At 44.8% G+C, this 27,864-nt stretch overlaps 1 protein-coding gene across 2 annotated transcripts in view; it reads left to right on the forward strand.

Annotated features, from left to right (window-relative positions):
* The window catches only part of furinb (furin (paired basic amino acid cleaving enzyme) b), a 220,006-nt gene that overhangs the window by 94,371 nt on the left and 97,771 nt on the right, over positions 1–27,864 (forward strand). For both annotated transcript variants that reach the window (XM_014125103.3, XM_082957299.1), the window contains exon 3: positions 23,710–23,808. In XM_014125103.3, the coding sequence (XP_013980578.3) occupies positions 23,710–23,808 (99 nt within the window). The remainder of the gene's footprint in view (positions 1–23,709; positions 23,809–27,864) is intronic.

Below are 27,864 nucleotides of genomic sequence, written 5' to 3' on the forward strand. Positions count from 1 at the left end.
ATAGATAGATAGATAGATAGATAGATAGATAGATAGATAGATAGATAGATAGATAGATAGATAGATAGATAGATAGATAGATAGATAGATAGATAGATAGATAGATAGATAGATAGATAGATAGATAGATAGATAGATAGATAGATAGATAGATAGATAGATAGATTGTGAGAGGGATAGTGTGTGTGTCCTGTGTAGTGTGTGGCTCTGCTTGTAGATGCTAGGGTACATGGATATCACAGAGCCTTAATTAAAGTGTATAACGGTTAAATTGAATATTTACTGTCTCCCTAAACAACAATTGAGCCCACTGTTCTTCCTTAAGAGATGGAAATGATTGAAAGTCTCCAATGAGCTGGATAGGCTGTTGTGCACTCCTCCTGCTCAGCCACCAAGGAATAAATAGACTGACACGGAACCCAAACCGGCTGCGCACGTGCATCTGCGCCATCGTGCATAAATGTATTTTGTCCCCCCACACCAAACAACACGCAGGTGAAAATATCAAAACAAACCAATTATATTAATTTGGGGACATGTCAAAAGGCATTTATGGCAATTTAGCTAGTTAGCTTGCGCTTGCTAGCTAATTTGTCCTATTTAGCTAGCTTGCTGTTGCTAGCTAATTTGTCCTGGGATATAAACATTGAGTTGTTATTTTACCTGAAATGCACAAGGTCCTCTACTCCGCCAATTAATCCACACATAAAACGGTCAACCGAATTGTTTCTTGCCATCTCTCTTCCTTCCAGGCTTTTTCTTCTCTTGACTTAATATTGCGATTAGCAACTTTCATAAATTAGGTGCATTACCGCCACTGACTTTGTTCATCTTTCAGTCACCCACGTGGCTCTAACCAATGAGGAGATGGCACGTGGGTACCTGCTTCTATAAACCAATGAGGAGATGGGAGAGGCAGGACTTGCAGCGCAATCTGCGTCAGAAATAGAACTGATTTCTACTTTAGCCCTTGGCAACACAGACGCTCATTGGCGCACACGAGCAGTGTGGGTGCAGTAATTGAATAACATAGATTTCAAAATTATTATTTTTTTGGTCAGCCTGTGAGCCTCTACCAGACACAGGCTCTGTCTCAGTCAATCCAGCCCCAGTGGGCAGGCTGTGCCAAGCTAAAGAGAAATCCTGTCCCTGGCCGATTAACTAACTACCGCGTCTTCCAACATCCCCCCCACCACCACACACACACATACCAGCATACTGTAGGCATACACAGCACAGGCCCAGATTTGAGGCCAGCATACCTCTGGAGGAGAGAGAACAGAAAACAGGACAGGTCGGACACAGACACACACACAAGCACATACTCCAGGACATTGAGTCAGGTAGTGTAGGATTATGAACATTGCCCCAACAAACAGAAATCATATGCTCTGCAATGGACAAAACAGAATGATAACTGATAGAGATTAGCCAGAACTAACAGCCAACAGAGCTGGTGTATGCTTAGTCCAGCATGAGAGTGAGAGAGACAGACAGAAAAGAGAAGAAGGTGTCTAAAGAGAGCAAGATAAGGGCAGAGAAAGAAAAAACTAAGGAGAGAGTTAAAGGGGAAGAAAGGCAGACAGTCAGTTAGAGAAACAGACAGTGAGTGTAACAAGGAGGTGTGTTGCAATGTGTTGTAGCTGCTGGGTGTTTCTTTGATGCCTGGCTGGCTGCTAGCATTCTAAGAATGTTCTGTTTGATAACAGAGCCTGATGTCACCCACACTTATCCTAACTGCTGCATCTCTCTCTCTCACACACACACACACACACACATACGCTTAACAGACTAAACGCTGCACAGCTCAGTTCACAGACGAGAACTTAGCCTCACATCCCATCAATGCTGCAGACTGATGACTAATTCACTCGCGTCACCAGCAGTCTCTGTGTGTGCAGGGTTTTTCTGGTTCAAAAGGGAGCTTAGGTGGTGGGTGGGGCGTGGCAGGGGGCGTGGCAGGGGGTGTACCAGGGGGCGCGGCAGGGGGCCTCCAGGGGGCGCAGCAGGCGGTGTACCAGGGGGAGTATCAGTGGGCGCGGTTGGCTCGTTGTAGAGAAATGTTTGTATTTTTAAACCAATTTCATGCAATTCCTCAAATTTCTCCATGGAGCTGAGATAATGTTTTGCAATTTATAGCAAATTTCCTGTTTATTCTATACATTTTGCCATGCAGCTGAGAGAAAATTGTGCAGTTTTAAAGGTGCAATCAGCGATATGACGCAGATGCAGAAAGTTAACAGCATAGTGGGTCATTGTACACAAAAACTAAGAACATTGAAGCACGAGGCGCAACTTCTCCGCTGTTTTGGTCCCAAGGCTCCCACGCTGTAAAAGCATAAAATGATCCCGTGAGCAGACACTGTGTGTGACTGTGTGAAAGCGAAGTATTGCATCGCGGTCATCTCAATATCTGCAGTGCTGCTCGTGCCAACATCATTTCGCTGAGTCATTTTGCCATGGCTAATACTGTGTTGTTTTACTCAAACATAATAACAAAATCTATACTGCTAAGTGTATTGTTTTGGGAATTTTCAACTCTCCCTGACTGTTAAGCATTATTTTTCGTGATTGTTAGTTCTCAAAGATTGTATTATTGAAAAATATATTCAGTACCAGTCAAAGGTTTGGACACACCTACTCATTCCAGTGTTTTTCTTTATTTTGACTATTTTTTTTACTGTTGTAGAATAATAGTGAAGACATCAAAACTATGAAATAACACATATGGATTCATGTGGTAAGCTATTTTTTTTTTGAACAAATCAAAATATATTTTAGATTTGAAAGTAGCCACACTCTTGGCATTCTCTCAACCAGCTTCATGTGGTAGTCACCTGGAATGCATTTCAATTAGGTGTGCCTTGTTAAAAGTTAATTTGTGGAATGTATTTCCTTAATGCGTTTGAGCCGATCAGTTGTGTTGTGACAAAGTAGAGGTGGTATACAGAAGATAGCCCTATTTGGTAAAAGACCAAGTCCATATTATGGCAAGAACAGCTCAAATAAGTGTCTCCCGGGTGGCGCACAGTCATTGTAAACAGGAATTTGTTGTTAAAGGACTTGCCTAGTTAAATAAAGGTAATAAAATACAAATACAAATAAGCAAAGAGAAACGATAGTCCATCATTACTTTAAGACATGAAGGTCAGTCAACCCTGAAAATTTCAAGAACTTTTAAAGTTTCTTCAAGTGCAGTCGCAAAAACCATCAAGCACTATAATGAAACTGGCTCTCATAAGGACCGCCACAGGAAAGGAAGACTCAGTGTTTCCTCTGCTGCAGAAGATACGTTCATTAGAGTTACCAGCCTCAGAAATTGTAGCCCAAATAAATGCTTCACAGAGTTCAAGTAACAGACACATCTCAACATCAACTGTTCAGAGGAGACCATTCATTTTTTGTAATTTGTTTTGTAAACTTTATTTAACGGATTCAGGCCTTAATGGTCGAATTACTGCAAAGAAACCACTACTAAAGGACACCAAGAAGAAGAAGAGACTTGCTTGGGCCAAGAAACACGATCAATGGACATTAGACCGATGGAAATCTGTCCTTTGGTCTGATGAGTCCAAATTTGAGATTTTTGGTTCCAACCACCTTGTCTTTGTGAGACGAAGAGTAGGTGAACAGATGGTCTCCGCATGTGTGGTTCCCACCGTGAAGCATAGAGGAGGAGGTGTGATGGTGTGGGGGTGTTTTGCTGGTGACACTGTCATTGATGTATTTAGAATTCAAGGCACACAGCATTCTGCAGCGATACGCCTTTCCATCTTGTTTACACTTAGTGGGACTATCATTAGTTTTTCAACAGGACAATGACCCAACACACCTCAAGGCAGTGTAGGGGCTATTTGACCAAGAAGGAGAGTGATGAAATGATGCATCAGATGACCTGGCCTCCACATTCACCCAACCTCAACCCAATTGAGATGGTTTGGGATGAGTTGGAAGGAGAGTGAAGGAAAAGCATCCAACATGTGCTCAGCATATGTGGGAACTCCTTCAAGACTGTTGAAAAAGCATTCCAGGTGAAGCTGGTTGAGAGAATGCCAAGAGTGTGCAAAGCTGTCATCAAGGCAAATTATTCATTTGTTTAACACTTTTGGTTACTAAATGATTCCATATGTGTTATTTCATAGTTTTGATGTCTTCACTATTATTCTACAATGTAGAAAATTGTAAAAATAAAGAAAAACCCTTGAATGAGTAGGTGTGTCCAAACCTTTGACTGGTACTGTTTTTTGGTCCATTATCTTTTCTACATACTTTATATTTGGTTTTCGTAATTTAAGTTTACACTGAAAGTGTTTTTCCATACGAAAATGTATTTCTAAAAGTATAAATAATTTACACTGTTTGGACTTAGGCGACCCCAAAAAATAACGCTTTGGCGGCCCACCCAAGGATTTCAATGGCAGAAAAAACCCTGTGTGTGTGGGTGTGTGTCTGTCTGTAACTGGGTTTCCGGACAACCTGACCAGGATGATTTTAATTTACCTAACATTTGAGTAATTTAACGGAACGATATGTATTGGGTAAGTAACTCATTAGGGCATCCACCAACGGTGCTCAGAATGACAGAAATCACATTTAGATTATGGTAATTCATCATAACAGAACATTCAACTCCTGTGATGAAGCAGCCAATAAAAAATGTCTAACATTTGCCAAAATGCAATTCGCAAGAAAACACAATCTTGGCTCCCAGCGCTCTAATGACTCCTTGTGGCAGGCCGAGCGCCTGCAGGCTGACCTCTGTCATCAGTTGAACAGTGTTTCCTCTGACACATTGGTGCGGGCGGGTGTTAAGAAGCATGATTTGGCAGGTCATGTTTCGGAGGACATATGACTTGACCTTCACTTCCCAAGCCCATTGGGGAGTTGCAGCGATGAGACAAGATAAAAATTGGTAGTACATATTTTTATTTTTGTTTGAAACTTACACTGAACAAAAATATAAACGCAACATGCAACAATTTCTAAGATTTTACTGTTACAGTTCATATAAGGAAATAAGTCAATTGCAGACTTGTTTACGCTGCTGTGCGTTTTTGTTGCCGATCTTACTTTGATACCTGACGGTTTTTTACTTTTTCATTACCGTATATTTTTACTTTTTCCCTCACTCAACTTTTTTCATTCAACTTTTTCACCCCGGAGGTTTTATCTGGACATGGTTCGTCAGGACTTCAAACAGCCGAAGCTAAGTAACATTAACATGATGCCTTCTAATTGCAGTCGTTGTACTTATAATATACAGGAGAACGATCGCCTTACGGCAAGGATAGCTGTGCTGCAAGCCCAGCTTCAGATGCGATCGTTAGGCAAGGGTAATTTCAGTGTAGGAAAGGATGAAACAGCGTCTGTGCCACCAGTAAGTACAGATAGTAACGTTAGTATAAACCCCCTCGCACGGTCCCCGCAGCCGGACATCTTTCTCATGGCTTCTGGAGGGAAACGCTGTAGGAATGCTCAACCGGTGTCGCTTATTCAGCCGACAGAAACTTTCAACCGGTTCTCCCCATTAAGCGAGTCGGAGTCGGAGGCCGAGACTTCTCTGGTCTCTACTCCTCCCGTTGTGGGGTCTGAGACGCCGACGGCTCCCACCATTAGCTCTGACAAATTGAAAACCCTAGTCATTGGCGACTCCATTACCCGCAGTATTAGACTTAAAACTAATCATCCAGCGATCATACACTGTTTACCAGGGGGCAGGGCTACCGACGTTAAGGCTAATCTAAAGACGGTGCTGGCTAAAGCTAAAACTGGCGAGTGTAGAGAGTATAGAGATATTGTTATCCACGTCGGCACCAACGATGTTAGGATGAAACAGTCAGAGGTCACCAAGCGCAACATAGCTTCAGCGTGTAAATCAGCTAGAAAGATGTGTCGGCATCGATTAATTGTCTCTGGCCCCCTCCCAGTTAGGGGGAGTGATGAGCTCTACAGCAGAGTCTCACAACTCAATCGCTGGTTGAAAACTGTTTTCTGCCCCTCCCAAAAGATAGAATTTGTAGATAATTGGCCCTCTTTCTGGGACTCACCCACAAACAGGACCAAGCCTGGCCTGTTGAGGAGTGACGGACTCCATCCTAGCTGGAGGGGTGCTCTCATCTTATCTACGAACATAGACAGGGCTCTAACTCCTCTAGCTCCACAATGAAATAGGGTGCAGGCCAGGCAGCAGGCTGTTAGCCAGCCTGCCAGCTTAGTGGAGTCTGCCACTAGCACAGTCAGCGTAGTCAGCTCAGCTTTCCCCATTGAGACCGTGTCTGTGCCTCGATCTAGGTTGGGCAAAATTAAAAATGGCGGTGTTCGCTTTAGCAATCTCACTAGTATAAAGACCTCCTCCATTCCTGCCATTATTGAAAGAGATTGTGATACCTCACATCTCAAAATTGGGTTACTTAATGTTAGATCCCTCACTTCCAAGGCAGTTATAGTCAATGAACTAATCACTGATAATAATCTTGATGTGATTGGCCTGACTGAAACATGGCTTAAGCCTGATGAATTTACTGTGATAAATGAGGCCTCACCCCCAGGTTACATTAGTGACCATACCCCCCGTGCATCCGGCAAAGGCGGAGGTGTTGCTAACATTTACGATAGCAAATTTCAATTTACAAAAAAAAAAACAACAATGACGTTTTCGTCTTTTGAGCTTCTAGTCATGAAATCTATGCAGCCTACTCACTCACTTTTTATAGCTACTGTTTATAGGCCTCCTGGGCCATATGCAGTGTTCCTCACTGAGTTCCCTGAATTCCTATCGGATCTTGTAGTCATAGCAGATAATATTCTAATTTTTGGTGACTTTAACATTCACATGGAAAAGTCCACAGACCCACTCCAAAAGGCTTTCGGAGCCATCATCGACTCAGTGGGTTTTGTCCAACATGTCTCTGGACCTACTCACTGCCACAGTCATACTCTGGACCTAGTTTTGTCCCATGGAATAAATGTTGTGGATCTAAATGTTTTTCCTCATAATCCTGGACTATCGGACCACCATTTTATTACGTTTGCAATTGCAACAAATAATCTGCTCAGACCCCAACCAAGGAGCATTAAAAGTCGTGCTATAAATTCTCAGACAACCCAAAGATTCCTTGATGCCCTTCCAGACTGCCTCTGCCTACCCAAGGACGTCAGAGGACAAAAATCAGTTAACCACCTAACCGAGGAACTCAATTTAACCTTGCGCAATACCCTAGATGCAGTTGCACCCCTAAAAACTAAAAACATCTGTCATAAGAAACTAGCTCCCTGGTATACAGAAAATACACGAGCTCTGAAGCAAGCTTCCAGAAAATTGGAACGGAAATGGCGCCACACCAAACTGGAAGTCTTCCGACTAGCTTGGAAAGACAGTACCGTGCAGTATCGAAGAGCCCTTACTGCTGCTCGATCATCCTATTTTTCCAACTTAATTGAGGAAAATAAGAACAATCCGAAATTTCTTTTTGATACTGTCGCAAAGCTAACTAAAAAGCAGCCTTCGCAAATGGAGGATGGCTTTCACTTCAGCAGTAATAAATTTATGAACTTCTTTGAGGAAAAGATCATGATCATTAGAAAGCAAATTACAGACTCCTCTTTAAATCTGGGTATTCCTCCAAAGCTCCATTGTCCTGAGTCTGCACAACTCTGCCAGGACCTAGGATCAAGGGAGATACTAAAGTGTTTTAGTACTATATCTCTTGACGCAATGATGAAAATAATCATGGCCTCCAAACCCTCAAGCTGCATACTGGACCCTATTCCAACTAAACTACTGAAAGAGCTGCTTCCTGTGCTTGGCCCTCCTATGTTGAACATAATAAACGGCTCTCTATCCACCGGATGTGTACCAAGCTCACTAAAAGTGGCAGTAATAAAGCCTCTCTTGAAAAAGCCGAATCTTGATCCAGAAATTATAAAAAACTATCGGCCTATATCGAATCTTCCATTCCTCTCCAAAATTTTAGAAAAAGCTGTTGCACAGCAACTCACTGCCTTCCTGAAGACAAACAATGTATACGAAACGCTTCAGTCTGGTTTTAGACCCCATCATAGCACTGAGACTGCACTTGTGAAGGTGGTAAATGACCTTTTAATGACGTCAGACCGAGGCTCTGCATCTGTCCTCGTGCTCCTAGATCTTAGTGCCGCTTTTGATACCATCGATCACCACATTCTTTTGGAGAGATTGGAAACCCAAATTGGTCTACATGGACAAGTTCTGGCCTGGTTTAGATCTTATCTGTCGGAAAGATATCAGTTTGTCTCTGTGAATGGTTTGTCCTCTGACAAATCAATTGTAAATTTCGGTGTTCCTCAAGGTTCCGTTTTAGGACCACTATTGTTTTCACTATATATTTTACCTCTTGGGGATGTCATTCGAAAACATAATGTTAAATTTCACTGCTATGCGGACGACACACAGCTGTACATTTCAATGAAACATGGTGAAGCCCCAAAATTGCCCTCGCTAGAAGCCTGTGTTTCAGACATAAAGAAGTGGATGGCTGCAAACTTTCTACTTTTAAACTCGGACAAAACAGAGATGCTTGTTCTAGGTCCCAAGAAACAAAGAGATCTTCTGTTGAATCTGACAATTAATCTGGATGGTTGTACAGTCGTCTCAAATAAAACTGTGAAGGACCTCGGCGTTACTCTGGACCCTGATCTCTCTTTTGAAGAACATATCAAGACTGTTTCAAGGACAGCTTTTTTCCATCTACGTAACATTGCAAAAATCTGAAATTTTCTGTCCAAAAATGACGCAGAAAAATTAATCCATGCTTTTGTTACTTCTAGGCTGGACTACTGCAATGCTCTACTTTCCAGCTACCCGGATAAAGCACTAAATAAACTTCAGTTAGTGCTAAATACGGCTGCTAGAATCCTGACTAGAACCAAAAAATTTGATCATATTACTCCAGTGCTAGCCTCCCTACACTGGCTTCCTGTTAAGGCAAGGGCTGATTTCAAGGTTTTACTGCTAACCTACAAAGCATTACATGGGCTTGCTCCTACCTATCTTTCCGATTTGGTCCTGCCGTACATACCTACACGTACGCTACGGTCACAAGACGCAGGCCTCCTAATTGTCCCTAGAATTTCTAAGCAAACGGCTGGAGGTAGGGCTTTCTCCTATAGAGCTCCATTTTTATGGAATGGTCTGCCTACCAATGTGAGAGACGCAGACTCAGTCTCAACCTTTAAGTCTTTACTGAAGACTTATCTCTTCAGTAGGTCCTATGATTAAGTATAGTCTGGCCCAGGAGTGTGAAGGTGAACGGAAAGGCTGGAGCAACGAACCGCCCTTGCTGTCTCTGCCTTGCCGGTTCCCCTCTTTCCACTGGGATTCTCTGCCTCTAACCCTTTTACAGAGGCTGAGTCACTGGCCTACTGGTGTTCTTCCATGCCGTCCATGGGAGGGGTGCGTCACTTGAGTGGGTTGAGTCACTGACGTGGTCTTCCTGTCTGGGTTGTGAAATGGAATAGACAACAGGTGGAAATTATAGGCAATTAGCAAGACACCCCCAATAAAGGAGTGGTTCTGCAGGTGGTGACCACAGACCACTTCTCAGTTCCTATGCTTCCTGGCTGATGTTTTGGTCACTTTTGAATGCTGGCGGTGCTTTCACTCTAGTGGTAGCATGAGACGTAGTCTACAACCCACACAAGTGGCTCAGGTAGTGCAGCTCATCCAGGATGGCACATCAATGCGAGCTGTGGCAAGAAGGTTTGCTGTGTCTGTCAGCGTAGTGTCCAGAGCATGGAGGCGCTACCAGGAGACAGGCCAGTACATCAGGAGGCCGTAGGAGGGCAACAACCCAGCAGCAGGACCACTACCTCCGCCTTTGTGCAAGGAGGAGCAGGAGGAGCGCTGCCAGAGCCTTGCAAAATGAACTCCAGCAGGCCACAAATGTGCATGTGTCTGCTCAAACGGTCAGAAACAGACTCCATGAGGGTGGTATGAGGGCCCGACGTCCACAGGTGGGGGTTGTGCTTACAGCCCAACATCGTGCAGGACGTTTGGCATTTGCCAGAGAACACCAAGATTGGCAAATTCGCCACTGGCACCCTGTGCTCTTCACAGATGAAAGCAGGTTCACACTGAGCACATGTGACAGACGTGACAGAGTCTGGAGACACCGTGGAGAACGTTCTGCTGCCTGCAACATCCTCCAGCATGACCGGTTTGGCGGTGGGTCAGTCATGGTGTGGGGTGGCATTTCTTTGGGGGGGCCGCACAGCCCTCCATGTACTCGCCAGAGGTAGCCTGACTGCCATTAGGTACCGAGATGAGATCCTCAGACCCCTTGTGAGACCATATGCTAGTGCGGTTGGCCCTGGGTTCCTCCTAATGCAAGACAATGCTAGACCTCATGTGGCAGGAGTGTGTGAGCAGTTCCTGCAAGAGGAAGGCATTGATGCTATGGACTGGCCCGCCTGTTCCCCAGACCTGAATCCAATTGAGCACATCTGGGACATCATGTCTCGCTCCATCCACCAACGCCACGTTGCACCACAGACTGTCCAGGAGTTGGCGGATGCTTTAGTCCAGGTCTGGGAGGAGATACCTCAGGAGACCATCCGCCACCTCATCAGGAGCATGCCCAGGCGTTGTAGGGAGGTCATACAGGCACGTGGAGGCCACACACACTACTGAGCCTCATTTTGACTTGTTTTAAGGACGTTACATCAAAGTTGGATCAGCCTGTAGTGTGGTTTTCCACTTTAATTTTGAGTGTGACTCCAAATCCAGACCTCCATGGGTTGATAAATTGGATTTCCATTGATTATTTTTGTGTGATTTTGTTGTCAGCACATTCAACTATGTAAAGAAAAAAGTATTTAATAAGATTATTTCATTCATTCAGATCTAGGATGTGTTATTTTAGTGTTCCCTTTATTTTTTTGAGCAGTGTATATACAAGTGTATCCAATCAATTGAATTTACCACAGGTGGACTCCAATCAGGTTGTAGAAACAACTCAAGGATGATCAATGGAAACAGAATGCATCTGAGCTCAATTTCGAGTCTCATAGTAAAAGGGTCTGAATGATTATGTAAATTAGGTTTCTGTTTTTTATTTTTAATACATTTGCAAACATTTTTACCGACCTGTTTTCAGTTTGTCATTATGGGGTATTGTGTGTGGATTGCTGAGGAAAATGTTTTATTTAATCCATTTGAGGATAAGGCTGTAACGTAACAACATGTGGAAAAGATTAAGGGGTCTGAATACTTTTCCGAAAGCACTGTAACAGGAGAGAAATGGCATATGAGGAAGTCTTTCTTAGGCGGTGAGTCAAATAGGATAGGGAAGTAAATAGAAAAGCATTTTCCAAATTGATATAATTACTCCTGTCTATAGCCAATAGAAATAAATAAAATCATTCAAAATAATTCACCAGAAAGCATGACTTAACCAGAGAGGAATTGAGGATAATTAGCTTCTTTAAAAATGTTGCTGTGGATTGTTTCTAATCACAAGCTTCTAGGCCTATGCCTATTTGGGAATGCTGTCATTTGGGCAGAGCACGTGGCAATAGACCTAGATGATTATTATGTTGTGGCTGTCAGTGAAAGCATCTAAAGTATGTGTGAAGGTAATGTGTTTAGAGTATAATTTTAAATGTTGAGACAAGAAGAAGGGGAGGGGTGTGTGGCGAAGCAATAAGCAAATCTCTCTCCAGAATGGCTCAACTGTCTCCTGCCAATTCTTGTGCATTTTTTGTTTCATTGTGTGAATTGTTTGTCCTTTGTTTATTTTGATCAATTCCCCATTACACATGTCACCAATAGTAAATATATTTAATGGGGAGTTGATAAAAAGAGTAGCTCATATCAAGACATATAGAAAGGGAGGCAGACAGGCTGAGTAGAGAGATGAACACTATTGAAAGAACCTGAATACATTTTCATTTGTCGGCTTTATGTATTTTTACTTAGTTGACAGTGGAAGTTATAGGCCTACTGCTGCATTTCCCTATAGGCTTTGAGTTCCATGGGCTCATTTCTTTAGCGTCAATGGATCACTGTGTCCATATGGCAGAGGCTGGTGCCCTCACATTCGTTGAATTTGAACTTTTAGATTTTTATCAATCAGATATTAATGATTAACCACGTGACAAGGATTTTGAGAAACCAAAACGTTATAATTGAAATGAAACTATTCCACGAAAATGTGCATATTAAAATCATAACTGGATATAAGCTATAAACATTAAACTTGCCGCCCATCTCTGACCCCCTACCCACACACACACACACACACACACACACACACACACACACACACACACACACACACACACACACAAACGAACACAGCATGAGTCACACACTAACATGGACAGTACAGTATATCTTCAGCAAGATCCTTTCCCCCTCTATATTTAGCTCTTTCTCTTTCACACACACACAGACACACACCTGAACGAACTGAGCATGTGTCATGTGTTTTTTCATTTCACCTTTATATAACCAGGTAAGCTAGTTGAGAACAAGTTCTCATTCACAACTGCGACCTGGCCAAGATAAAGCAAAGCAGTGCGACAAAAAAAAGTCTATATACAGTGTGTGCAAATGGCATGAGGAGGAAAGATAATAAATAGGCCATAGTAGCGAAGTAATTATAGTTTAGCAAATTAACACTGGAGTGATAGATGAGCAGATGATGATGTGCAAGTAGAAATACTGGTGTGCAAAAGAGCAGAAAAGTAAATAAAAAAAATATGGGGATGAGGTAGGTAGATTGGGTGGGCTATTTACAGATGAGCTATGTACAGCTGCAGCGATCGGTTAGCTGCTCAGATAGCTGATGTTTAAAGTTAGTGAGGGAAATATAAGTCTCCAGCTTCAGCGATTTTTGCAATTCGTTCCAGTCATTGGCAGCAGAGAACTGTAAGGAAAGGTGGCCAAAAGAGGTGTTGGCTTTGGGGATGACCAGTGAGTATGTAGCGAGGGCCAGCCGACTAGAGCATACAGGTCGCAGTGGTGGGTGGTATAAGGGGCTTTGGTGACAAAACGGATGGCACTGTGATAGACTGCATCCAGTTTGCTGAGTAGAGTATCGGAAGCTATTTTGTAAATGACATCGCCGAAGTCGAGGATTGGTAGGAAAGTCAGTTTTACTAGGGTATGTTTGGCGGTGTGAGTGAAGGAGGCTTTGTTGTGAAATAGGAAGCCGATTCTAGATTTAATTTTGGAGATGTTTAATATGAGTCTGGAAGGAGAGTTTACAGTCTTGCCTGACACCTAGGTATATGTAGTTGTCCACATATTCTAAGTCAGAACCGTCCAGAGTAGTGATGCTATTTGGGCGGGCGGGTGCGGGCAGCGAACGGTTGAAAAGCATGCATTTGGTTTTATTAGTGTTTAAGAGCAGTTGGAGGCCACGGAAGGAGTGTTGTATGGCATTGAAGCTCGTTTGGAGGTTAGTTAACACAGTGTCCAAAGAAGGGCCAAATGTATACAGAATGGTGTTGTCTGCGTAGAGGTGGATCAGGGAATCACCCGCTGCAAGAGCGACATCGTTGATATATACAGAGAAAAGAGTCGGCCTGAGAATTGAACCCTGTGGCACCCCCATAGAGACTGCCAGAGGTCCGGACAACAGGCCCTCCGATTTGACACACGGAACTCTGTCTGAGAAGTAGTTGGTGAACCAGGCGAGGCGGTCATTTGAGAAACCAAGCCTATTGAGTCTGCCGATAACAATACGGGGATTGACAGAGTCGAAAGCCTTGGCAAGGCCGATGAAGACGGCTGCACAGTACTGTCTTTTATCAATGGCGGTTATGATATCGTTTAGGAACTTGAACGTGGCTGAGGTGCACCCGTGACCAGCTCGGAAACCGGATTGCACAGCGGAGAAGGTACGGTGGGAAATGGTCAGTGAAATGGTCAGTGATCTGTTTATTACCTTGGCTTTCGAAGACTTTAGAAAGGCAGGGCAGGATGGATATAGGTCTATAACAGTTTGGGTTTAGAGTGTTACCCCCTTTGAATAGGGGGATGACCATGGCAGCTTTCCAATCTTTAGGGACCTCGGACGATACGAAAGAGAGGTTGAACAGACTGGTAATAGGAGTTGCAACAATGGCGGCAGATCATTTTAGAAAGACAGGGTCCAGATTGTCTAGCCCAGCTGATTTGTACTGGTCCAGGTTTTGCAGCTCTTTCAGAACATCAGCTATCTGAATTTGGGTGAAGGAGAAGCTGGGGAGGCTTGGGCAAGTAGCTGCGGGGGGTGCGGAGCTGTGGGCCGGGGTTGGGGTAGCCAGGAGGAAAGCATGGCCAGCCGTAGAGAAATGCTTCTTGAAATTCTCGATTATCGTGGATTTATCGGTGGTGACAGTGTTACCTAGCCTCAGTGCAGTGGGCAGCTGGGAGGAGGTGCTCTTATTCTCCATGGACTTTACAGTGTCCGAAAACTTTAGAGCTACAGGATGCAAATTTCTGTTTGAAAAAGCTAGCCTTTGCTTTCCTGCCTGACTGCGTGTATTGGTTCCTGACTTCCATGAAAAGTTGCATATCGCGGGGACTATTCGATGCTAGTGCAGTCCACCACAGGATGTTTTTGTGCTGGTCGAGGGCAGTCAGGTCTGGAGTGAACCAAGGGCAATATCTGTTCTTAGTTCTATATTTTTTGAAAGGGGCATGCTTATTTAAGATGGTGAGGAAATTACTTTAAAGAATGACCAGGCATCCTCGACTGATGTGATCAATATCCTTCCAGGATACCCGGGCCAGGTCGATTAGAAAGGCCTGCTCACAGAGGTGTTTTAGGGAGTGTTTGACAGTGATGAGGGGTGGTTGTTTGACCGTAGATCCATAGCGGATGCAGGCAATGATCGCTGAGATCCTGATTGAAAACAGCAGAGGTGTATTTGGAGGGCAAGTTGGTCAGGATAATATCTATGACGGAGCCCATGTTTATGGATTTAGGGTTGTACCTCGTGGGTTCCTTGATCATTTGTGTGAGATTGAGGGCATGTAGCTTAGATTGTAGGACTGCCGGGGTGTTAAGCATATCCCAGTTTAGGTCACCTAATAGAATGAACTCTGAAGATAGATGGGGGGCAATCAATTCACATATGGTGTCCAGGGCACAGCTGGGAGCTGAGGGGGGTCTATAACAGGCAGCAACAGTGAGAGACTTATTTCTGGAGAGATACATTTTTTTAATTAGCAGCTCGAACTGTTTGGGCATAGACCTGGAAAGTATGGCAGAACTTTGCAGGCTATCTCTGGAGTAGATTGCAACTCCTCCCCCTTTGGCAGTTCTATCTTGACTGAAAATGTTGTAGTTGGGTATGGAAATCTCCGAATTTTTGGTGGCCTTCCTAAGCCAGGATTCAGACACTACAAGGACATCACCGTTGGCGGAGTGTGCTAAAGCAGTGAGTAAAACAAACTTAGGGAGGAGGCTTCTGATGTTAACATGCATGAAACCAAGGCTTCTTCGTTTACAGAAGTCAACAAATGAGAGTGCCTGGGGACACGTAGGGCCTGGGTTAACCTCCACATCACCCGAGGAACAGAGGAGAAGTAGGATGAGGGTATGGCTAAAGGCTATCAAAACTGGTCGTCTAGTGCGTTGGGGACAGAGAATAAAAGGAGCATATTTCTGGGCATGGTAGAATAGATTCAGGGCATGATGTACAGACAGGGGTATGGTGGGGTGAGGGTACAGTGGAGGTAAACCAGTGATGATAAGAGAGGTTGCATCTCTGGACGGACTAGTTATGCTGGATGAGGTCACCACATGTGTGGGAGGTGGGACAAAGGAGGTATCTGAGGCATGTTGAGTGGGACTAGGGGCTCCGCAGTAAACTAAGACAATAATAACTATCCTAATTAACAGTGTACAAGGCATATTGACATTTGGGAGAGACATAAAGCGAGGCATAAAGCAATCACAGGTGTTGATTGGGAGAGCTAGCTAAGGCAACAACAGGTAAGACAACAACAGCTAATCAGCTAAGACAACAACAATATTTGCCATAATGACCCCACTAAAATGTCATTCAGACACACACACACACACAGACACACACACACACACACACACACACACACACACACACACACACACACACACACACACACACACACTGCTCAGTGTCTCATGCAGGTCTCTGACTGCAAAAACGCAAGCCTGCAGAATCCTGCTGCCCCCAGAGAGCAGCTCTCTGTCCTGCTGCGTCTGCAGTTCTCTCTCCTCACACACATCCATCCTGACTGGCCTGTCTGTCACAGCCTCCCCCGCTTTCTCTCTCTCTCCCTATTTATCTTTCCCTCTCTCCCCTCCTTCTATCATTCTGCCCCCACCCTCTTCCCTTGTTCTCTCCCTCCCCCCATCTCTTCTCTGCACCGCTAGCTGATTGAAGGTGAGTCAGTTCCCAGTGGCATTACACTACAGTACAGAATGGAACGCTTCCACAAACAAACGCAGCTCTCCTGTGAATATATGCAGATGTAGGGGGGTGATGTCTCTCCTCCACCTCCCCTGACCATTCCCGGGCTGTTAGAGACCATGTAGTGGCACAGCAGTCTAAGGCACTGCATCTCAATGCTAGAGATGTCACTACAGACCCTGGTTCAATTCCAGGCTGTATCACCACCTACCATGATTGGGAGTCCCATAGGGCGGTGCACAATTGGCCCAGTGTTGTCTGGGTTAGGGTTTGGCCGGGGTAGGCCGTCATCATAAATAAGAATTTGTTCTTAACTGACTTGCCTAGTAAAATAAAAGTAGGAGGCTATGATCTGTTCCTCCCTGCCCCTGTCATTTTTCTCTACTGTGCTGTTGTCCCCCTGTCTGTCTCTGTCTCTCTGTCTCTGTCTGTCTGTATGTTGTCCTTGACTTGTGAACATTCAGTGATACAGAACTTTGCGAGGCTTTGGTACCACTCAGGTATTGCCAGACTGACAGCAAAGTTGGAGGTCACAGACAGAAGGTTGTGAGGACAGAGGAAGGGTGTAGTGTACAGTATCTGCCTTTCCCTAGCATTAAAAGCTATTTCATGAGTGAATGGGATTGTGTAATGGATGATGGCACCAGCCTTATGAAGTATGTGTCCCAGTGGCACAGTAACTAACTGGTAGTTGTTTTCTTAATGGATGTGTCTGGTACTGCTACTGAGATGGATGTTACCAACCATCCTCAGCCATGGGTAATAGATGACTTTGTCTATGGAGGTGTGGTGTGTGTTTATGCATAGTGAGGACAAGTATCCTTGACTGGCTGGGTCTCTCGCTCCACTTCGCAGGTGTGAGATAGATGTATGAATGTGTCTCCGTGTCTGCAGGTACCACAATGGATATGTGTGTGTCGTACGGCACAGGTGTTGTTTAAGCAATAAGGCGTGAGAACCCAGGGATTATCACTTCATGTTTCAGTTTGATAATTCACGGCCCCATGTTGCAAGGATTTGTACACAATTCCTGGAAGCTGAAAATGTCCCAGATCTTCCATACTCACCAGACATGTCACCCATTGAGCATGTTTGGGTTGTTCTGTCTCGACAGCATGTTCCAGTTCCTGCTAATATCCAGTAACTTCACACAACCATTGAAGAGGAGTGGGACAACATTCCACAGACCACAATCAACAGCCTGATCAACTCTATGCAAAGAAGATGTGTCGCACTGCATGAGACAAATGGTGGTCACACCAGATACTGACTGGTTTTCTGATCCACGCTCCTACCTTTTTTTAAGGTATCTGTGACCAACAGATGCATATCTGTATTCCCAGTCGTGTGAAATCCATTGATTAGGGCATGATACATTTATTTCAATTGTCTGATTTCCATATATGAACTGTAATTCAGTAAAATCTTTGAAATTGTTGCATGTTGCGTTTATATTTTTGTTCAGTGAAAGTTTTATTTCATCCTTCCACCAGATGATATAGTACAGGGTAAAGCCAGTTGTTAGTTCTGAGTAAGGGTGTGCCGAGTGGTCGGAGAAAACGAGTATCGTAACGAATATGATACATTTTCTGAGTACGATTATGATCAAAATATTGATAGTGGGAAAAAATATTTTCGGGTGCCAGCAAGCATATTTTCTAAACCATACTGTCTTGTCTTTGAGTCAGTCGTGTGTGGTCTAAATAACTCGACTGACTAGTTTGCCTGTCTCTAAAGAGAAGGGCTGGCAGTATGTTGATCCTGCCGCTCTGATTGGATGGAGTGAAGCTGTATTTCACCTTTCACTTGGTTGCCCATAATTTTACCCGATCACTTTTCCTCACGTTTTCAGTCTGATCATTTAGATTGCTGCTTGCTACCTGCTACTATGATAAATCACATGGTCGAGGACGTTTTCTCCCAAACTACCAATGTGCATAATATCTAGCAAGTGGGGCAAGGGTAGAGAAAAAAAATGAAACGCAAATGCGCATTCTGACTGACACACACCCACCCATCCGCACACAGCTCCTAATCTGCAGCTTTCTTTGCAGTGAGAACGTGCAGGGAGGTATTTTGCCAACATCTATTTAGGCATATTAAAACAAAAGTTTTTTACGTTTTTTCCGATCACAAGTATCATCCGATCCAACTATCAACTCTCAATTTACTGATACAATTACGAATACGTGTATGGCCATGTCGGCACAGCCCTAGTTCTGAGGTTCTGAAATTGCTGACCAAACAGGCTGGTGGTTATTTTATATTATCATGTTTTGACCCAGCCGTTCATTCTATTCATTCCAATTTGCTATGCTAAACAAATCATTGGCATGAAGCTAGCTAGCAGAGGTTCAATGATGATGAGAGACAATAACGTCAATAAATAATGATTTAATAAATAATTTATAAATAGGCAACAAAAACTTCAGCAAATAATGATTTAATAAATAATGTATAAATAGGCGACAATCCCCCTTAGATTGCCTCAAATTTTATTGTGTTACAAAGTGGGATTAAAATGGATTTAATTGTCATTTTCTGTCTATGATCTACACAAAATACTCTGTAATGTATTTATTCACCCCCTGAGTCAATACATCTTAGAAACACATTTGGCAGCATTTGCAGCTGTGAGTCTTCTTGAGTAAGTCTCATAACTGCTTTACACACCTGTATTGTGCAATATTTGTCCATTATTCTTTTCAAAATTCTTAAAGCTCTGTCAAGGTGTTCAGGATCATGGATAGACAGCAATTTTCAACTCTTGACATAGATAAGTTTGCCACTCAGAAATATCCACTATCTTCTTGGTAAGCAACTCCATTGTAGATTTGGTTTTGTGTTGTATGTTATTGTCTTGCTGAAAGGTGAATTCCTCTCCCAGTGTCTGGTGTAAAGCAGACTGAAGCAGGTTTTCCTCTAGGATTTTGGCTGTGCTGAGCTCCACCCTGTTTCTTTTCATCCTGAAAAATTGGCCAGTCTTTGCCAATGTCAAATATACCCATACCATGATGCAGCCACCACCATGCTTGAAAAAAGGAGGCAGTTACTCAGTGATGGATCCCTCCGGATATACTGTCTACGTCCATCCAGCAGGGTCCTCCATACATCGCACGGACAGGAAGAAAGGAAGAAAAATAAAGGTGAAATGTATGTTTCATGATTAACTACTCATGGTGTGATCTGGAATACCTCACCATCAAATGCCAACCTCATTACCTCCTGAGAGAATTATCTTCGGTCATCGTCCCGGCCGTGTATATTCCCCCTCAAGCCGACACCGTAACGGCTCAAGGAACTACACTGGACTTTGTGCAAACTGAAAACCGCATGTTCTGAGGCCGAATTTATTATAGCTTGGGAATTAATAAAGCAAATCTGAGGAAAACGCTACCAAATATTTATCAACAAATCTCCTGTGCTACTCGCTCATCGAAAACTCTTGATCATTGCTATACCCCCTTCCGGGACGGCTACAAGACCCTCCCCCGTCCTCTCTTCGGCAAATCAGATCATGCCTCTATTCTGCTACTCCCCTCCTATAGGCAGAAATTTAAACAGGAAGTACCAATCGGAATTATTTTGATCAAGCGGACTGGGATATGTTCCGGGTTGCCTCTGAGAATAGCATTGACGTATACACTGACTCAGTGACTGAGTTCATCAGGAAGTGCATAGAGGATGTTGTTCCCACTAGGACAAATAGAACTTATCGAAACCAAACACCGTGCATAGAAGGCAGCATTCACACAAAACTGAAAGCGCAAACCACCACATTTAACCATGGAAAGGTAACTGGGAACATTGACGAGTACAAGCATTCCAGCTATGCCCTCCGTAAAGGGAGCCAGCCACGCTCAAGGTCCTAAACGATATTGTAACCGCCATCGATAAGAAACAATACTTGCTGCCGTATTCATTGACCTGGCCAAGGCTTTCGACTCTGTCAATCACCACATCCTCATCGGCAGACTCAATAGCCTTGGTTTCTCAAATGATTGCCTCGCCTGGTTCACCAACTACTTCTCTGATAGAGTTCAATGTGTAAAACCGGATGGCCTGTTGTCCGGGCCTCTGGCAGTCTCTATGGGGGTGCCACAGGGTTCAATTCTTGGGCCAACTCTTTTCTCTGATGTCGCTCTTGCTGCTGGTGAGTCTCTGATCCACCTCTACGCAGACAACACCATTCTGTATACTTCTGGCCCTTCTTTGGACACTGTGTTAACAACCCTCCAGACGAGCTTCAATGCCATACAACTCTACTTCCGTGGCCTCCAACTGCTCTTAAATACAAGTAAAACTAAATGCATGCTCTTCAAACGATCGCTGCCTGCACCTGCCCGCCCGTCCAGCATCACTACTCTGGACGGTTCTGACTTAGAATATGTGGACAACTACAAATACCTACGTGTCTGGTTAGACTGTAAACTCTCCTTCCAGACTCACATCAAACATCTCCAATCCAAAGTTAAATCTCGAATTGGCTTCCTATTTCGCAACAAAGCATCCTTCACTCATGCTGCCAAACATACCCTCGTAAAACTGACCATCCTACCGATCCTCGATTTCGGCGATGTCATTTACAAAATTGCCTCCAATACCCTACTCAACAAACTGGATGCAGTCTATCACAGTGCCATCTGTTTTGTCACCAAAGCCCCATATACTACCCACCACTGCGACCTGTACGCTCTCGTTGGCTGGCCCTCGCTTCATACTCGTCGCCAAACCCACTGGCTCCAGGTCATCTACAAGACCCTGCTAGGTAAAGTCCCCCCTTATCTCAGCTCACTGGTCACCATAGCAGCACCCACCTGTAGCACGCGCTCCAAAAGGTATATCTCTCTGGTCAGCCCCAAAGCCAATTCCTCCTTTGGCCGTCTCTCCTTCCAGTTCTCTGCTGCCAATGACTGCAACGAACTACAAAAATCTCTGAAACTGGAAACACTTATCTCCCTCACTAGCTTTAAGCACCAGCTGTCAGAGCAGCTCACAGATCACTGCACCTGTACATAGCCCATCTATAATTTAGCCCAAACAACTACCTCTTCCCCTACTGTATTTATTTATTTATTTATTTATTTTGCTCCTTTGCACCCCATTATTTCTATTTCTACTTTGCACTTTCTTCCACTACAAATCTACCATTCTAGTGTTTTACTTGCTATATTGTATTTACTTTGCCACCATGGCCATTTTTGCCTTTACCTCCCTTATCTCACCTCATTTGCTCACATTGTATATAGACTTCTTTTTCTACTGTATTATTAACTGTATGTTTGTTTTACTCCATGTGTAACTCTGTGTTGTTGTATGTGTCGAACTGCTTTGTTTTATCTTGGCCAGGTCGCAATTGTAAATGAGAACTTGTTCTCAACTTGCCTACCTGGTTAAATAAAGGTGAAATAAAATAAGTAAAGCAATCAAACAGCCAAAAGGTCAGTACAGGGACAAAGTGGAGTGGCAATTCAACGGCTCAGACACGAAATTCCAGACAATCACTGATTGTAAAGTCGTAGACACCGACGTTTCACTCCCGGACAAACCTAAAACTTTCTTTGCCCGCTTCGATAAAAACACAGTGCCGCCGATGCGTGCTGCTGCCACCCACTAGGACTGTGAGCTCTCGTTCTCTGTGGCTGACCTGAGTAAGACATTTTAGCGTGTTAATCCTTACAAGGCTGCCGGCCCAGATGGCATCCCAAGCCCCGTCTTCAGAGCATGGGCAGACCAGCTGGCTGGAGTATTTACGGACATATTCAATCTGTCCCAATCCCAGTCTGTTGTCCCCAATTGCTTCAAGATGTCCACCATTGTTCCTGAGCCCAAGAAAGCAAAGGTAACTGAACTAAATGACTACCGCCCCGTAGCACTCACTTCTGTCATCATAAAGGGCTTTGAGAGGCTTGTTAGGTAACATATCACTTCCACCTTAACCAACACCCTAAACCCACTACAATTTGCATACCGCCCCAACAGATCCACGGATGACGCAATCGCCATCGCACTGCACTGCCCTATCCCATCTGGACAAGAGGAATACCTGTGTAAGAATGCTGTTCATCGACTACAGCTCAGCCTTCAACACCATAGTACCCTCCAAGCTCATCACTAAGCTCAGGGCCCTGGGCCTAAACCCCGCCCTGTGCAACTGGGTCCTGGACTTCCTGACGGGCCGACACCAGTTGGTGAATGTAGGCAAAAACAACTCTGCAACGCTGATCCTCAACACCCCACAAGGTTGCATGCTCAGCCCCATCCTGTACTCCTTGTGTGGTTACGCACGTCTCCAACTCAATCATTAAGTTTGCAGACGACACAACCATGGTAGGCCTGATTACCAACAACGACAAGACAAAAAGGAGGAGGTGAGGTCCCTGGCAAAGCGGTACCAGAAAAATAACCTCTCCCTCAATGTCAACAAAACAAAAGCGCTGATCATAGAGAGAGCAAGCTCCTCAAATTAACGAGCTGCAGTGGAGAGGTTGAAAAGCTTCAAGTTTCTCGGCATGCACATCACTGACAACCTGAAGTGGTCCATTCACACAAGCAGTGTAACTCAACAAAATGTGAAAAACGTTCAAGGGGGTGTAGACTTTTTATAAGCACTGTTATGGAGGATAACTAGGCTAACTTTACTTTTCCTTAGCTTTAGTTGGCTAGGTAGCTAGCTAGCAAACACACAATCACATCAAGCAGCTGAAATGACAGCAAACAATGTGCATTTTCGTTTGTTTTACCTTTGTTTCTATTTGCTATTCTTTGGCTATATCTATTATAGTGATCTTGATAAATGAATTCGCCTGGATCACAGAAGCTGTCAGTTTCATAACGTTCATATGCATGGCACGGCGGAGATAAAAAAAACGGTGGCTTTCTGTATGGGTCGGATGAGCACACAGCGAGGCTTATATTAACCCCCGCTGTACCAAACCAAATACTAGGCAGGGAGCATGGGGAAATAATGTCAAGACCCTTTTTTCCAAGGGAGATTAAGTTTATGGATGCCTGGCTGGGCTGTGGGACAGTGGATGCACATTGATACATGTAATGGAACTGTTAACAGGCACTCCCTGCTATCAACCATCAGCATCCAGGATCCAAATGTAACCGTTTTATGAAATTGATTTGTCTGTCTCTAGCGATCTGAAAATGTATTGTGTGTTTGCGTGCACGTGTGTATACGTGTGTACAAGGGTGCGCTAGTGCTATCGATATGTATCTTTGGTTTTCATTGGGACTGCATATCAGTGTCTCAATGTTCTTTTTCTGTGTCTGCAGGTGTTTGGGGGTTATTATCACTTCCGGCATCACACCGTGGTGAAGAGATCCCTATCAGGCCACAGGGGAACACACGTACGACTACAGAAGGAACCACAGGTAGTTAACTGTACACAGCCAATGCACCATAAAGCAAGGTTTGCCAAATCTTCACTACTCAAGTGCGTGCCATGTTGCCAACATATGTTCCAAAACAATTAGGCCTACAAGTAAAAATGCAAATAAGAACGTTTCTGTCATGAAACGTTTGGTGCCATCATGGATGACAGTTTGTCAAACTCTCTACATACCGTTCCCTATATCAACAGCTTTACACACTTCCATCCATATGCTTCTGTTCTGACCTCCCCCCAGGTGTGTGGAGTCATAAATATGCAAATCTTCCTCCAAACAACACAACAACGACAGCTGGTCTGTGTGTTTGCGTTCTCATTTTGCGGCGCGTCTTGTAAAAGCATTGTTTTTATCCAAATGTTAATGAGAAGAGGAATCCAGACATTGGCCCATCTGTTACACAAAGACGTTCACAGCTCGAGGAGTAAGCTTCATTTAGGCAGCTGGCTGTAACTGAGCTCTCAGCTCTCTCAGCTCGAGAGAACTAGTCTTTTTTTACCTGAAAGTCAGCTTGTTCAATTCAAATCCTCCAGCATAATTCTGCATCAAAACGCTACTTGTCAAGTTCAGTTCCTCTAGCGTGCGCTCATTCTGCATTCTGCATTCTGCATTCTAGTTACAGGCAGAACTGTGTTGTTTGGATGAGGAGATGGAGGTAGGTGACCTTGTCTGCAGGGTAGCTAAACACTGGGGACATAGTTATAAAGTGTATAAAAAAAAGTATGCAAGCATTTCGCTACACTCGCAATAACATCTTCTAACCATGTGTATGTGACCAATAAAATTTGATTTGATTTGAAGTGAAAACAGGTGTGCCGTGAACCATCTGCAGCTAGCTGTCCCTCCTAGCCAGGGTCGAATTCTTGAAAAGTAGTGTATGTACATCCAGCAGATTTCCTGATGCGGAGCCCAAAAAAAACAGAGGAAGAAAAACTGATGTAGACGCTTGTTGCAATTAGAAACAGTATACAGGAGCTGTCAACAGTGCAGGTATCTATTCCTTTCTTCAGGCTTTTCTGCCCTTTTCCAGAAAGAGAGAGGAGCTTTCACCCAGGCGTAGCTATGTCAACCTAAGTGGACAGTGAGCCACTAGGCTATGATAAGCTATAGAAAGCTGTGGGTGTCAGTCTAGCTGGAAGCTCAGTGAAGATTACATTCAAAAAGCAATAAGATACAGTAGGCGTTAAAGATAACTGGAGAAATAAGATCTGTGAGAAAGTAATACGATGGGGAGATCAGATGAGAAAGGAAGGAATGAGAGAGGGAGATGGAGGCAGGAATCCATCTAACTTAGGGTGCTTTGGTATTTCGGTAGAAATCAGTCTTACTTCATATATACAATATAGTGCATTCCGGAAATGTATTCAGACTTTTTCCACATTTTGTTACGTTACAACCTTATTCTAAACTTGATTCAATAGTTATTTTCCCCTCATCAATCTACACACAATACCCCATAATGATAAAGCAAAAACAGGTTTTTAGAAATGTTTACAATGTATTACAATGTATTAAAAATAAAAAATGGAATTATCACATTTACATAAGTATTCAGACCCTTTACTCAATACTTTGTTGAAGCGCCTTTGGCAGTGATTACAGCCTTGAGTCTTCTTGGGTATGACGCTATAAGCTTGTCACACCTTTATTTGGGGGATTTGTCCTATTCTTCTCTGCAGATCCTCTCAAGCTCTGTCAGGTTGGATGGGGAGTATCGCTGCACAGTTATTTTCAGGTCTCTACAGAGATGTTGGATCGGGTTCATGTCCGGGCTCTGGCTGGGCCACTCAAGGACATTCAGAGACTTGTCCCGAAGCCACTACTGCGTTGTCTTGGCTGTGTGCTTATGGACGTTGTCCTGTTGGAAGGTGAACCTTAGCCCCAATCTGAGTTCCTGAACGCTCTGGAGCAGGTTTTCATCAAGGATCTCTCTGTACTTTTCTCTGTTCATCTTTCCCTCGATCCTGACTAGTCTCCCAGTCCCTGCTGCTGAAAAACATCCCTACAGCTTCACCATAGGGATGGAGCCAGGTTTCCTCCAGACGTGACGCTTTTCATTCAGGCCAAATAGTTCAATCTTGGTTTCATCAGACCAGAAAATCTTGTTTCTCATGGTCTGAGAGTCCTTAGGTGCCTATTTTACTGAGGAGTGGCTTTCATTTGGCCACTCTACCTTTAAGGCCTGATTGGTGAAGTGCTGTAGAGATGTTTGTTCTTCTAGAAGGTTCTTTGGAGCTCTGTCAGAGTGACCATCGGGTTCTTGGTCACCTCCCTGACCAAGGCCCTTCTCCCCGATTGCTCAGTTTGGCCAGGCGGCCAGCTCTAGGAAGTGTAATGCGGTGCGTACTTGCAGCAGAGAAGTCAGGCGCAGGAGAGCGAAAACTGATTTCCAACGGTGTCGTTTAATAAACATAAACCACCGTCAACAGAACAATACATGAAATGGGTCAAACAAAACCCGGTAAATACCAGAATACCGTGCAACAGCACTACAAGAAACAATTACGGACAAGGACATGGGGGGGAACAGAGGGTTAAATACACAACATGTAATTGATGGAATTGGAACCAGGTGTGATGGAAGACAAGACAAAACCTATGGAAAATGAAAAGTGGATCGGTGATGGCTAGAAGATCGGCGGCGTCGACCGCCGAACGCTGCCCGAACAAGGAGAGGGACCAACTTCGGCGGAAGTCGTGACAGTCCGTCCGTCCCCCCCCCCCCTTGACACGCGGCTCCAGCAGCGCATGGACACCGGCCTCGGGGACGACCCGGAGGGCGAGGCGCAGGGCGATCCGGACGAAGACGGTGGAACTCCTGCAGCATTGAAGGGTCCAACACATCCAAGGGTCCAACCTCGACCGGAACCCAGCACCTCTCCTCCGGACCGTACCTGTCCCACTCCACGAGGTACTGAAGGCCCCTCGCCCGACGCCTTGAATCCCGTATGGAGCAAACGGAGTACGCCAGGGCCCCCCCGATGTCCAGAGGGGGCGGGGGAACCTCCCGCACCTCAGACTCCTGGAGCGGGCCAGCCACCACTGGCCTGAGGAGAGACACATGGAACGAGGGGTTAATACGGTAATCTGGTGGAAGCTGTAACCTATAACAAACCTCGTTCACTCTCCTCAGGACTTTAAATGGCCCCACAAACCGCGGACCCAGCTTCCGGCAGGGCAGGCGATCTGCATTCTCCTTTTGGCGCATCACGGCCTGCTGAAGGTGAACACGGACAGCTTCCCATGTCTCCTCCACGCACCTGAACCAGTCATCCACTGCAGGAACCTCGGTCTGACTCTGATGCCAAGGCGCCGGAACTGGCTGGTACCCCAGTACGCACTGTAAGGGAGAGAGGTTAGTGGAGGAGTGGCGAAGCGAGTTCTGTGCCATCTCGGCCCAGGGAACGAATGCCGCCCACACACCTGGCCGGTCCTGGCAATAGGACCGCAGAAACCTACCCACATCCTGGTTCACTCTCTCCACCTGCCCATTACTCTCGGGGTGAAACCCTGAAGTAAGGCTGATTGAGACCCCCAGACGTTCCATGAACGCCTTCCAGACCCTAGACGTGAACTGGGGACTCCGATCAGACACTATATCCTCAGGCACCCCGTAGTGCCGGAAGACGTGTGTAAACAAGGCCTCCGCAGTCTGTAGGGCCGTAGGAGACCGGGCAGAGGGAGGAGACGACAGGACTTAGAGAAACGATCCACAACGACCAGGATCGCGGTGTTACCCTGTGAGGGTGGAAGATCAGTCAGAAAATCCACCGACAGGTGCGACCAAGGCCGCTGTGGAACGGGTAAGTGGTGTAGCTTACCTCTGAGCAGGTGCCTAGGAGCCTTACACTGGGCGCACACAGAGCAGGAGGAAACATAAACCCTCACGTCCTTAGCCAAGGTAGGCCACCAGTACCTCCCACTCAAACAGCGCACTGTCCGACCGATCCCAGGATGACCAGAGGAGGGTGACATGTGGGCCCAAGAGATCAACCAGTCACGAACAGCAGACGGGACATACAGACGCCCAGCGGGACACTG

The sequence above is a fragment of the Salmo salar genome, chromosome 10 (genome assembly GCF_965601325.2).
Source record: "Salmo salar chromosome 10, fSalSal1, whole genome shotgun sequence".
NCBI lineage: Eukaryota > Metazoa > Chordata > Actinopteri > Salmoniformes > Salmonidae > Salmo > Salmo salar.